Source organism: Cervus elaphus, chromosome 33, assembly GCF_910594005.1.
Source record: "Cervus elaphus chromosome 33, mCerEla1.1, whole genome shotgun sequence".
In the NCBI taxonomy this organism is placed as follows: Eukaryota; Metazoa; Chordata; class Mammalia; order Artiodactyla; family Cervidae; genus Cervus; species Cervus elaphus.
Genome location: NC_057847.1, coordinates 29,795,523 through 29,810,324, shown reverse-complemented (window position 1 = coordinate 29,810,324; position 14,802 = coordinate 29,795,523). Strand labels below are relative to the sequence as shown.

Below are 14,802 nucleotides of genomic sequence, written 5' to 3'. Positions count from 1 at the left end.
CGCCGAGGAACGAAGAACGCGCAGTTGTAGGCTATGGGGAAGGGAGAGTGCGCCTGCGCGGGAAGTCAAGGCCCGGCGTCCGAGTCAGGCGGAACTCTTTTTCAGGCCCCCGGACGAGGCTGGCGGACAGAGTACTCGGGAGCCGCGCCGAGTCTAGCATGGCTGCGATCCCTGGCTTCGGTCAGTGAGGAGTCCTGGGGACCCGGCCGCGCTCGGCCTGATGCTCCCATCGTCATCCCCGTCACCCCGCGGGAAACGACACCAAATTAGGTTCCTGCCCGTATTTTGGGGATGTACCGGGCAGGTGTGTGGGAGAACGAGGCCTGGGCTTGGCGTGTGTGGCCCATGGACCTCCTCGCGGGAGTAAGAAGGGCAAAGCCCTGCTCCCTTAACTGTGGATACTCAAGAATTAATTGACAGAAAATCTGTTTTTAAATACTTTGGTTTCTAAGGCATGTCCGGACTAGATGGGGCGTAGTTGTTTTTGTTTTTTTAAATCGGAATGTTAAAACTTGGATTGAAATATTCATGTTATGACCTTTAAGAAATCTTTAATCGCTCAGTAAATATACTATACTAAATTGAATGTATTTGGAGGACCAGTCAGACCTCAAAGGACACACAAACCTGTTAAGAGTGGATAGAGACTTGATTTCAAAAGATCCTTTGCTAACAAATCGAGGTACAAATGATTACAAGCTAGTTGGGTACAACACATACACATTAGGCATCAAATTGGAGTTGCTCAGTTTGGTAAGGGAGGTAAGATTTTTAGTCACTAAAGTTCTAACACATAGTCGTACTATTTTTCTTCAGGTTTTCTATCAGATGATCCATCGTAATAATGCTGGTAAGTATGAGAGGATTAATAAAAATACTTGTTGAAATATAGTTTTGCACATATAACATTGGTGGGTTTTTGGAAGCATAGTTTTAAAAAAGTAAGAAACTGGCAAGAGAGAGATTTTACTTTGCTTGCATGCTAACAACTTAGCCTGCCACAGTTTTGTAGAAGATGCAGCCCCCTAGATGCGTGATGAATTACAGCAGTATCCAGAATATCAGTAATTTTGCCCCAGTTGCCATAGGATGCATGCCTTTTAAAACTGTTCGCTGTACATAACATTTTTGAGACAACAGTCCAGAGCAAAGGGCAGTGAGTACCTTGTTTACAAGCTATGCAGAACCACTAGAGACCCAAGGAGATGATCTCAACAAAAATTCTGTGGAATTTTAACTGAATTGGTTACAAAAAGTATTGAATCTTACAAGATTTGGTGTCAGTAATTTGCAAGTTTGACATAATGTTCAGTTAATGATTTCACTTAACAGCACTTGGTTCTAACTGGTGCATGGATCTTTACAGCCAAGTGTATCTAAAATTATTTACCCACTCTGACCTCCACTCCTTTTTTTCCCCTTTGTTGTGAAATTAAGAAGGTAGCATATGCACTTTGAAACAGAGCTTAAATTATTTGGAGGGGAACACCTTTATTACAAAATCAGTGTAGAAACTGCAGTTGATGCTACCACTGTACACAGATATTTCTTTTTTAAAAACAAAAATGAGATTATACTGTAAACACTCTTGTGACTTGTTTAATTTGAACATCTTAAGCTTTTACTGCTGAAATAGATGTTCTGTTATGTGACTATCGTGCATATCTTATTTAAGCAGTTCCCTATTCTTGTATGTAAGTTCTAGTTTTCATTACTGGAACTTATATTAACATGACATTCCCTGTTTTGTATTTAAACTTTTTGTTTAAACAAAATTTTATTTCTCCCAGTGCCAGTAGGTGCTTTTCTGATGTAAAAGAAAGCGTATTAGAAAACATAAATTTTAAAATGTCTTAAATTCTTTTATTTTACAATTTAAGAAGTCTCCATTCCCTTGCTCCAAACCAGAAGACTTTTTCCCCTGCATATAGCGTAGGAGTAATGTTGGTTAGAAACTGGTGGGTGTTTAAAGATGAAGATAGTCATGACTATTTAACCTAAGCTGTATGCTGAAGGAAGATTGTCTTGGAAATACTAAATTGGGTAAGTATTTTTTTTAAAAAAGGTTTGTGTTGAGTGGTGGGGAAAAAAACTAATAGAAAAAGATCTAAAATTAGGAAAAGTACAGTTGATAAAAATTAGTAGTTAGCAGTGAAACTGAGTTAACACAGTTGGAACTTTGTTAACTTCAGGTTTATGATACATCTTATTTGGAGGTTAATATTGCAGGGATTTTAGTAACTTGTGGCTGATTAAGTCTAGGCTTGAAACACTTTTCAACCCACAGTGAGTTACATTTGCAAAAATTTTTTAAACTATGTATAAATTCAGAATGCCTAAAAAGCATTTTAATTTAAAATGTGCTTAGGTGCAGTTCTAATGGGATTGTCAACTGTGCTTTATTGTTATTTATTACATTGTTTCTAGGGAGAATGAATTCTGCACTTAAATCTCTGAAAGCCAATCAGAGACCCCTGGATAGACATTTAGTGATTCAAGGATCCAGACTATCAGAATATTTTATGCCATCTAAATGCATACAACAGGAGATACAATCTCTTGGTTAGTTGTTCTCCAGATTTTCTAAATTGAGAGACCAAAAATGCTTACTTGTATATGAGTCATGAGCTCTAGTCTCAGTTTCAATTACTGCGTATCTATCATAAACCAGAGAATACATATAGATATGATCATGTGTGGCTCAGATGGTAAAGAATGTGCCTGCAGTGCGGAGACCAGGATTTGATCCCTGAGTTGGGAAGATCCCCTGGAGAAGGAAATGGCAAACCACTCCAGTATTCTTGCCTAGAAAATCCTTTGGACTGAGAAGACTGGCAGGCTACAGCCCATGGAGTTGCAGAGTTGGACACGACTGAGCGACTTCACTTCACTCACATATAGATAAATATCATGTTTTCTATTTTTAATTGATCTCTTCTTTTTTTCTTTTTGATGAGGTTCTTCACTTTTCTTTTTGGAACTTCTTACTAAAACCTCAGAATGGTTGTAAAGTAGATCACAGATACAATATCATGGTTAGTGTATACATTGAAATTAATCGGTGTTTTTATATTTAACATCTTTTCATCAAATTGGCTTACTATTTTATTTTAAACTGATTTATAGTCTTTATTCTATTTCTTAGGCACTAGAATGTGTTACTAAAGCATGAACTTTGGAGTCAGGCAGACTTGAATCCGAATTCTAGCTCTGCCATTTAACTAATACTTAACCAACTTAATACTTGAGCTCCTGTTTACATATCTTTAGGTGTGCTTGGAAGCTCAGTCGTGTCTGACTCTTTGTGACCCCATAGACTGTAGCCCACCAGGCTTTTCTGTCCATGGGAATTCTCTAGGCAAGAATACTGGAATGGGTTGCCATGCCCTCCTGCAAGGGTTCTTCCCAACCCAGGAATCGAACCCAGGTCTCCTGCATTGCAGGCTGATTCTTTACTGTCTTTGAGCCACCAGGGAAGCCCTTACATATCTTTAAGATGAAGATAATAATCCTACTAAATGAGCTTCTGACAGTTAAATGAGACAGTGAGATTGTGAGGTTTTTAGTCCAATGTCTTAGTCCAGATATCTCAAAAAATATCAATTACTCTTTAAAAAAAAATTGTTTTTTTTTTTTAGTTTACAGACATTAATTGCAACTTTTCCTGGGAATTCTGTATAATTACCTTTTTTACATGATGATATTCATACCATCTATGACCAGTTTATTCTTTCTTTTTCTCTTGAAATTTACAGCTAATGACCTTCATTATCTTTTAATGAAAATAGAGACTTGAGTAATTATCATATCAAAAGCAGTGTGATTACTCACTTATATCCAGATTATTTGGAACTCCAGAGCTAAACTGTCTAGAGAAAATATAAATAAATGTGGTTTTGTTAACACAAGTTATTTCTAGTCTGGGAGAATTTAATCCACTTCCAGTTCAAGTAATTTGTTTAGAATTTCAGGTACAGCATCAAGCAACCGTTTGATTAACATTGGCAATGATTTCAAGCTAAAAACCTTTTTAGAAAAGTTATTTTAGGTTTACAAGATTTCACATTATGTTAAATTTGGTCAGAATTTTGGTTAGTTCACAGAGAATCTGTATTGTACATGACCTATTATTTAGTACGAAGATTATTGTAAATATTTTAAACTAATAAGTTTGTGATCGATAATTTAAAGACAATAAGAATGATTAGCCTACATTTTTCTGGTCTTATTTTACAACTTTTCTGAATTAAACTTGAAGGGGATAATTGTTTCATTGCTTCTCTCGTTGAATTGTTCTATAGTTTAATTCTGAATGCTCAAAGAATCACTTCCTCAGGAACACAATAATATGAGTATCCTTTTTAGATACTCTGTTTTCCATTCATTTAACATACTCAGATATGAACTTTGCTTAGGGAAAAGTGCTTAAATAGTGGGTCTTATAGTGCTTGGTCATTTTAACTTGTTATTCATCCTTTGTTTTTTAGCAGATTAAGAGTTGTTAGATAGGTAACTATAGCTAGGTGGGGCTTTCCTGGTGGTTCAGATGGTAAATAATCTGCCTGCAATGTGAGAGACCCAGGTCCCATCCCAGGGCGGGAAGATCCCCTGGAGGAGGGAATGGCTACCCACTCCAGTGTGCTTGCCTGGAGAATTCCACGGACAGAGGAGCCTGGTGGGCTACAGTCCATGAAGTTGCAAAGAGTCAAACACGACTGAGTGACTAATGCTTTCACACTTCACCTCATAGCTAGATATATAAAACAACATATGTTTAGGAAATAACATTTCTTCTTTTCCAGGGTAACCCAAATCTGTTTCTGGAACCATGAAAATTTTGTTGGTTTTTGACTTTGACAATACAATCATAGATGATAATAGTGACACCTGGATTGTACAATGTGCTCCAGAGAAAAAGCTTCCTATTGAACTGCAAGATTCTTACAAAAAGGGATTTTGGACAGAATTTATGGGCAGAGTCTTTAAGTATTTGGGAGATGAAGGTGTAAGAGAAGATGAAATGAAGAGAGCAATGATATCAATGCCTTTCACTCCAGGGATGGTGGAACTTTTAAACTTTATAAGAAAGAACAAGAATAAATTTGACTGCATCATTATTTCAGATTCAAATTCAGTCTTCATAGATTGGGTTTTAGAAGCTGCCAATTTTCATGATGTGTTTGATAAAGTGTTTACAAATCCAGCAGCATTTGATAGCAGTGGTCATCTCACTGTGGAAAAACATCACACTCATTCTTGCACTCGGTGCCCCCAAAATCTTTGCAAAAATGTAGTTTTAGTAGAATTTGTAGGTGAGCAGTTACAACAAGGAGTGAATTATACACGAATTGTTTATATAGGTGATGGAGGAAATGATGTCTGTCCAGTAACTTTTTTAAAGAAGAACGATGTTGCTATGCCACGGAAGGGATATGCGTTACAGAAAACTCTTTATAGGATGTGTCAAAATCTTGAGCCTATGGAATCTTCTGTTGTATCTTGGTCTTCAGGTGTTGAAATAATTTCTTATTTACAATTTCTAATAAAGGAATAATATGCCAACAATTGAAATGTGTATCAGTTAAGGTTAGATATAGCAGCATAAAACTCCAAATAACAGTGGCTTTTAAAAAGAGAAAGAGTTTTTCCTCTCACTTAAAAGAATTTCAGAATTTAGTATCTCAAAGTCTGTCTGCTCTACCAACCTCAGCACTTGGCTTCCAACTCATGATCCAAGATTGCTGTTCAAACTCCATCTGTCACATCAACATTCTGGCCAGCAAGGAGGATAGTGAGAGAAGGTTGCAACCTCATTTAAATTTCATTGGTCAAAACTTACAATACCTAACTACAAGGAAGGATGAAAAATGTAGCTTTTATTCCAGATGGTCATATGCCTAGGAAAAATTGGGGGAAAATGGAGTACAAAATTGAGGTAAGTGCAACTAGTGGTCTCTACCAAAGATGGTTAATAGACAGATTATATTTTTAAATTTATTCCCAGAGAGAATAGTCTGAGTTTCACTTAGGTATTTATTTCCAAAGCATATCTAGCAGTTACAGATCTTAAAAATATAACCTAATTCTTAATTCACATAAGAATTCACTAGTTCCAAATCAATTAATTTTAGAGATAAGAATTCATTATCTTGTCCCAGTTTTCATCAATTTCACAATTTCCTTTTGAAATGAAATACAAATTAATGTTCTTCAAATATTTATTTATTTTTTACTTGAACTTCGTATATTTGGAATACAAATGAAGAAGGGAAATTCACACAATTGATAAATGATAAGTAATATGCTTTGGGTGTTGGAGAGAACTGCAAATCCCATTTCTCAGAAAACTTTGAACAATGCATTTTATTAAAAAAAATTACTACAAATGATTACAAAAATGGAGAATGAACAGTTTATGTAAAGGATAAGCCTTGTGAAACAAAATCACTCGTGCTAAAACTTGCTGAACATTATAAGTTCAAATGATATTAATTTTCTAAATCTTTGAAAGGCCAAATATTTTATTTATTTATTTATTGAAAGGCCAAATACTTTATTTTATTTTATTTATTCAAAGTAATTTATTTCCTCTTCTAGAACTAAGTCAGGAATAAGTTTGGAGAAGTGATTGGAATGTCATTTACAGAAGCAAATATTTTAAATTAATATCATCATCACAGACTATAACTCCAGAATGCTGATTTAATCAGTATGTTATTACTCTTTGGCAGTTAAGTATTGAGTGATGTAATACATAATTTGTAGGAATATTCAGCATTTAAGAAGCTGTTTTATATAGGGATATTAGCAAAATGTCAACTGACCTAGAACATTTTGTAGTACCATGTTAATTTCTAGGTTCACATGTTGTAGGCATAAATACTCGCTATATAATAATGTTAGGATTTTGTTTTCCATATGGAAAGCTCCAGAAATAAAAATGTTCAATGTACTTTTATGGGAAAAAAATTGGTACTTTTATTTTTTTCCAAGTTGAGAAAGTAAACTTTGTCTTGCTTTAAATTAACTGGTTAGATTATGTTGAAACACTGTTATAAATTGGGATTTCTCTACAAGTTGAAGCAAATGATAAATTATAGATGTTAAAAAAACCATAAGACTTTCTTCTGTAGTTGTTATAGATCAAGTAATTTGGACCAGATCTTCTACAGCTTGCATCTGGAAAGCTGATAACTAAACAGATTTTTAAAATATCTGCTTAAAGACATGAGAGAACTGATGATGATAAAAAATTACTAAGGAACCCTAAGAACTTAAGTAGTGAGCTGCTTTTCCCTGAAAGGGCTGGGCATTCTCTGAATGGCATCTGAGATACGAAGTTGCTATCTTGACAATTTATTGGGACCTGAGGGAAGAGGTATTGAAGTATGAGGCCTGCGGTGATAAACTCTTCCTCTTTGAATAATGATCCCAGAAGGCTGCCCATGATGTGTAACAGTGACATGCTTGCTTCTTACTTAACAGAAGTAAGCAGGGCTTCAAAGGGCAGGCAGCTCACCTCTGAATACTCTCAATCCCTGAAATTGGACTGAAGTTATCTACAGTTTTTAGAGTTCCCAGATGCTTGGCTAAAGCAAATCTGAACTGTCTTACGAGGAAGTTACTATCCTTAGTATGGTGAGCAGTCTATAAGGTAACCCCCATAATTATAAGCTGGTCTTGGCTCTGTGTATGTGTGGAGAAGGTGATAGGACTTGAGGACTTGCTTCTAATCAATACATTACCACAAAGATGATGGGATATGTTATTAATCTGTATATGATTATATTATGTCAGATTCTTATGTTGATCTTAATAAACTCTCTCCCTTGGTGATTTTGAAGAAGCAAGCTGCCATGTTATGAACTGGCCTTCCGAGAGGGCCACATGGCAAACAACTGAGGGTGGCCTCCAAATGATAACAAGAAGTAGGTCCTAGGTCCAAAAGTCTACAGAAAACTGAATACTGCAACCATGTGAGTTTGGGTAGTGGAACCTCAGCTGAGATCACAGCTCAGGCTAACACCTTGATTTAACCTTGTAAGACCCTGAAACAGGCCCTTTTGAGCTATGTTTGGACTCCTGATCTACAGAATATTGTTTAGTCGCTAAGTTGTGTTTAGTTTAGTTGCTATTGTTTAGTCGCTAACTCTTTGTGACCCCATGGACTACAGCATGCCAGACTTCCCTGTCCACTATCTCCCAGAGTTTGCTTAGGCTTGTGTCCATCGAGTTGGTGATGCCATCCAACCATCTTATCCTCTGTCATCCCCATCTCCTGCCTTTGATTTTTCCCAGCATCAGGGTCTTTTCCAATGAGTCAGCTCTTTGCATCAGGTGGCCAAAGTATTGGAACTTCAGCTTGAGCATCAATCCTTCCAATGAATATTCAGGGTTAATTTCCTTTAGGATTGACTGGTTTGATCTCCTTGCTGTCCAAGGGACTCTCAAGAGTCTTCTCTTGCCACCACAGTTCGAAGGCGCTCAGTATTATTTATTGTTCAACTCTCAAATCTGTACATGACTACTGGAAAAATCATAGCTTTGACTATATGGACCTTTGTCAGTAAAATGATGTCTTTGCTTTTTAATACATTGTAGATTTGTCATAGCCTTCCTTTCAAGGAGCAAGCATCTTTTAATTTCGTGGCTGCAGTTACCATCTGCAATGACTTTGGAGTCCAAGAAGATAAAGTCTGTCACTGCTTCTTCTTTTTCCCCTTCTGTTTGCCGTGAAGTGATGGGATTAGGTGCCGTAATCTTAGTTTTTTGAATGTTTAGTTTAAGCCAGCTTTTTCACTCTTTTTTTTTTTTTTTTTTCTGTCCCCACACCGGCACTCCCCTCCCCCACCACCTTTTTCACTCTTCTTTCACCATCATCAAGAGGTTCTCTAGTTCCTCTTCACTTTCTGCCATTAGAGTGGTATCATCTGCATATCTGAGGTTATTGATATTTCTCCTGGCAATTTTGATTCCAGCTTGTGATTTATCCAGCCTGGCATTTTGCATGATGTACTCTGCATAAGAATTAAATAAGCAGGGTGACAATATATAGCCTTGTACTTCTTTCCCAGTTTTGAACCAATCAAATTGTCAGGTTGTTCCATGTAATGTCTAACTGTTGCTTCTTGACCCACACACAGGTTTCTCAGGAGACGAAAGGTGATCTGGTATTACCATCTCTGGTAATTTCCCACAGTTTGTTGTGATCCACATAGTCAAAGGCTTTAGTGTAGTCAATGAAGCAGAAGTAGGTGTTTATCTGGAATTCCCTTGCCTTCTCTATGATCCAACGAATGTTGGCAGTTTGGCCTCTGGTACTTTTGCCTTTTCTAAACTCAGCTTGTACATCTGGAATTTTTCAGTTCACATACTGCCAAAACCTAGCTTGAAGGATTTTCAGCATAACCTTGCTAGCATGTGAAATGAGTGCAATTGTCCAGTAGTTTCAACATTCTTTGGCACTGCCCTTCTTTGGAATTGGAATGAAAACTGACCTTTTCCAGTCCTGTAGCCACTGCTGAGTTTTCCAAATTTGCTTACATATTGAGTGCAGCACTTTAACAGCATCATCTTTTAGGATTTGAAATAGCTTAACTAATTCCATCACCTCCACTAGCTTTGCTTGTAATAAGATCCACTTGATTTCACACTCTAGGATGTCTCACTCCCTAGGTGAGTGACCACACCTTTGTGTTTATCCCGGTCACTATAGACTATATGAGATAATGTATATTGTTTGAATATGCTAAGTTTGTGGTAATACTGTTTGTAGCAATGCCAAATTAATGCAGTAGGTTGCAAAATCTAAACAGTTTTGTAAGTATAATGTAGGGCATGTGGTAAAAAGTAGCCACACCAATAGATAAAAATGAACACCAGCAGAAGCTTTTACTTAAACATATCTGCATGACCGTCAGGAATTGGAGTTTTCAGATACAAACTAAACTTATGAGAATTTTGGCAGAGCTGAAAATTACATAATTTGGAAATACTAGAACTAAAATTACCATGACTAAAATTAGAATCTTGATGGATGGATTTAATAATAGAACAGGCATAGCTCAAGAGAGAACTAGTGAATAAACACAAGTTAGAAGAAAATACACAAATATAGCAGAGAAAGACAAAACAATGAAAATGCAGAAGAGAAATTAAGAGGTGTAAGATATAGGAAGATCTAACATAGTAAATTGGTGTCTCAGAAAGAAAGGAGAAAATGAAACAAGCAATATATTTGAAGATAACGACTGAGAACCTTATAAAGTTGATGAAAGACATCAAACCACATGTTCAAGAGTTCTTATGAACCACAAACAGGAAAATGAAAACCACATGAAATCACATCCTTTTAAAACTACCAGTAATCTATGATGGAAAAAGCATAAAGCAGCTAAAGAGGGGGAAAAGATGACTTTGAAAGGAGCAACAATTATAACAGCTGATATTTTCTTAAATGTTTGATAAAGTTGAAGAGTGAAGACATCTAAACCTGGAGTTCTCTTTGCTGGAAGATTTTTAACTACTCATTCAATTTCCTTAATTGTTTATAGATTCAGGTTGTATAGTATTTCTTGAGTAAGCTTTGGCAGTGTGTGACAGTATTTGTTATCTTTTGCTGCATAGTAAGTTACCCTCAGAATTTGACAGGTTACCACTCAGCATTAATTATCTCACAGTTCCTTTGGCTCAGGGGCACTTAACTGTATCATTCTGGCTCAGGATCTCAGGTCAGGGTATCACCTCCAGCTCTAGTCATATGAAAGCTTGACTAGAGCTGAAGGATCTTCTTGCAAGGTGGCTGGCTTACATGGTTTTTGGCAGGAGGCCTCAGTTTCTCAATGATTGTTTTTAGAAATCTCAACTTTTTGCTGACTGTTGGCAGAAGGTATCAATTTCCAACCACATGGGTGTCTTCAAAGTGTTGCTTGAATATCCTAAAGACATAGTTTCCTGCCAAGTGACCAATCCAAGAAAGAGGGCAAAGAGGAAACCACAATGCCTTTGTGATGTAGTCTCAGAAATTAAACATCATCAATTCTACCATATTTTATTTGTTAAACCAATACAAAGTCAAGCCCACAATCAAAGGGAGGGGAATTAAACTGTACTTTGAGGGAGGAGTTGAAGGATGTTGGATATGCTTTTAAGCCAGTAAAGTGTCTCTCAAGGACTTTGTCCATTTCATGTGAAATTTATGGGCATAAAGTTTTTCATAATACTGCCCTATCAGTCCTTTAATTTTGCAGTAAACACATGGATACCTGCTGTCTAGATTTTACATTAACATTTTACTCTGCTTGTTTTATCACATAGCTGTCCATTCCTCTATCTAGCCATCTTTTTAATTTTTTTCTTCTGCCTCTCTTAACATAAGCATTTTTTGTCCCCTTTCCTTCTTTGTTTCCCAATGTAAAAAAGCATGTACTTCTCTGGCTTCAATTGGAACTTAGATCTTTTCCAGCTCTGTGTGAACTCTGGGAATAACTTAATTTGTGATGATCTTGGGATCATTCTTTGCCAGACTTAACAGTGTTTCACCCTATGCATGTGTGTCTTAGTATCTAACCATAGAGTCAGGGGGACAATTCCTCTTACAGATTTCTGAAACTCTTTCTCCATTTAGCTCCTTCCTATCTGGTACTCTGTCCTACAAATTCCAGCCAGTTCTACCTCCCCAAACTTACCTCCAACTCCTCAACTCAGTGAGACTACTGTGGTCTGCTTGGGATTCCCCTTGCCTGCACCTCAGGCTGGAAAATGTCTCCAGGCAGGAATGCAGGCATTATAGGACTTACCTCATTTGTTTTCTCTTCTCTTATGGATCACATTCCTGTGCTGCCTGTTGTTCAGTGCCTGGAAACTCCTATTTCATATATTTTGTCAAGTTTTCTTATTGTTTATAGTGGGATGGTTAGACCAGTCCCAGTTCCTGGGAAATTGTAGTATCTCATTTTTAATTCCTAATTTAACATGGTGATTAAAAGCTCTGCTCTTGGTTAGACCTGAATTTGAATTCTAGCCCTGGATTTGGTTAATTCCTGGCCTCCAAACATCTCAATTTTCTTATCCTTTATGTGGCAATGATAATGGTACCTACCACCCCTAAGATTGTTGTAAAGGTATATTGAATTGTACATGCTATTAGCTTATTATGGCTGCTCTAACAAAGTAACACAACCTGGGTAGCGTAAAACACTCACAGTTCCAGAGGCTAAAAACACAAACAGTTTCACTGGGCTGAAACCTGGGTGTCAGCAGGACAACCTTCCATTAAAGACTTGAGGGGAGAATCTATTGTTTCCCCCAGCTTCTAGTGGCTGCCTGTTCTCTTTGGCTTGTGGCTGCATCATCCTCCCAGTCTTTACCTTCATGACCACATTGCTCTCGCCTCTTTGGTCTGTGTCAAGTCTCCCTCTGCCCTGTTCTTATAAGGACACTTGTAATTGCATTCAGAGCCTAACCAGATAATCCAGGACAGTCTCCCCGAGTCAGGATCCTTAACTTCCATCTGTAAAGGCCCATTTTCCTTACTGTTCACTCGCTCAGTCGTGTCCAACTCTTTGCGATCATTTACGGGTTCCAGGGAACATTTATGGGTTCCAGGGATTAGGACTTGATACATTTTGGTGGCCATTATTCAGCCTACTATAGGTAATAGAGCGTTTTGCACACAATCGGTGGTAATAGTCAATATATTTAGCAACTACTACAGCACAGGAACCAGCTAGTAAAAACAGAAGTACCAAATAAGAATGGATGCTGGCCACAACCATAACAGTGTCTGGATCTGAATAGAAGCATAGCACTTCTCATTTATGCCAGCACCTCACGCACATACTATACACTCAATGTTAGTTCACTAAGGTCCAACTTTATTAAGTTAGTTCTATTTCCTCTTTTTAAATGTCTGGACATGTCCTTTGCTTATTTATCTATAAGATCTATGTTCTGCTTATCTTTTTCTGAGCACTTTGTATATGGAAGATACTACTATTGTTATATCTGTGATAAATATTGTTTGTATTAATATTGTGTTCATCTTTTCTAAACCTTGTTTTATTTCTAGATAATTTGTTCTTAATCTTTATTTTAAAATACAAACATCTAAATTTAGTATGTACCTTATTATCTCATTAGATTATGTTAGATTTAATGAAACAAATATATTGATACACACTAACTAATTAGGATTTTTAAAATGTAAGATTCTTGTTCTCTAAAAATTTTCCTTTGAAAGCAAAAGAATCTCTGTTTCCCTCAAAGCTAAGCAGATTTTCCATGGCTGCTAAACTGTGAGCTAATATAGATGCTAGAATTAAAAATAGAAATTGAGAAAGACTATTAATATCATAATAGGATTGAACACAGAAGTAGAGGAACTTCCTATTCTTCACAGGAGACTCTAGGATAGCCGTGGTAGGCAGAATTCTAAAATGGTCCCTGAGATGTCCCATGCCCTGGTGTACACGCTAAACATAATCCCTAGTACTGTGAATTTGATGTATTTTACTGCTGCGATTAGGTTATGGTTTATGGCACAATTGACTTTAAAATAGATTGTCTGAGTTGGACCTGACCTAAACACAAGAGCCCTTTAAAAGCAGAGTTTTTCTGGCTGGTGGCGGAAAAGGAAGTCAGTGATTCAACCACAAGAAAGATTCAACATGTCATGGCTGGTTTAAAGATGGAAGAAGGCATATAATGAGGAATGTGGACAGCCTGTAGCGCTGAGAGCAGCCTCTGGCTGACAGCCAACAAAGAAACAGCGACTACAATCCTACAATAAACTGCAAGGAAATGAATCTGCCACCAGCCATGTGAGTCTGGAAGAGGACTGTGAGCCCCAGGTGAGAAACACAGCCCAGGCTGGCACCTTGATTTCAGCCTGGTGAGACCCTGAGCTGAGAACCCAGCCACACTGTGCCCAGATTTTTGACCTACAGATACTTGTGACAATGTTTTTGTGTTGTTTTAAACTGCTAAATTTGTGTTAATTGTTACACAGCAGTAAAAACTAACACAATAGCTAATCTCAAGGAAAAGTCTGATTTTCATACACATAGCTGTTTTGTAATAAATTGCTTGGCAATTTAAACTATAAAGTAACAAATTACTTTTTATTCTTCTGACCAGACACTGAACATCATTGTGATGTATGGAGAGATGCTCGTGAAAATGTCTCTGCCTTTGAGAGCTTTAACAGGGACTTAATTTTTCCTGCTAATATGTTCTCTAATTTTTTATAATATGACTGTACTTCTTTAAAAAGAAAAATAAATTTAAAGAAATCAAGACCTCTTGAGACAGAGCACACCCTATAACCCTAACCTGCTCACACAGGACTGACTAAACATGAGACCCAAAGCACAGTGAAAATATGAAACCTCTTGTTCAAAGATTATTAAGGATTTCAAGACACCAAAGCATTAAACCAAGAGTGGGATCCTTCTGACTGCACAGGTCACACGTGCAGCCAAATCTGCCCAGACCTTCTCCAGCAACTTCTAGATAAAACTTTGCCAAGCACTGCTTACTACTGTCCAGACGCTTCACTGCTTGGGTGACATTTGCAAAGTAATTGCTTATAATGTCACTATACACCAAATCCTTTCAGAATTTTCCCCAAATGTGTTTGTGTATTTGTATGTGTATGTGTGTCTCTTATATATATATATACATATATATATATATATATGTGCTCTTTGACATAGATGGATTATTTATAATTGTTACATTGCTTTTATCACTTAAAATTATAGCCTAAGTATTTACCTGTATTAATATTCTTTAAGGTAAATT

General features: G+C 36.9%; 1 protein-coding gene across 3 annotated transcripts; it reads left to right on the top strand.

Annotated features, from left to right (window-relative positions):
* Positions 1 to 53: 53 nt before the first annotated feature.
* On the top strand, positions 54 to 5,565 carry PHOSPHO2 (phosphatase, orphan 2). 3 transcript variants are annotated; one of them, XM_043894738.1, is made up of 3 exons: positions 54 to 180; positions 817 to 850; positions 4,803 to 5,565. In XM_043894738.1, the coding sequence occupies exon 3, from the start codon at positions 4,829 to 4,831 to the stop codon at positions 5,552 to 5,554; it is 726 nt and encodes a 241-aa protein (XP_043750673.1). In that variant the 5' UTR covers positions 54 to 180; positions 817 to 850; positions 4,803 to 4,828; the 3' UTR covers positions 5,555 to 5,565. The 3 variants fall into 3 exon arrangements, with proteins under 3 accessions (XP_043750673.1, XP_043750675.1, XP_043750674.1); XM_043894740.1 differs by having other exon boundaries at positions 66 to 270; XM_043894739.1 differs by having other exon boundaries at positions 66 to 304.
* Positions 5,566 to 14,802: the final 9,237 nt, after the last annotated feature.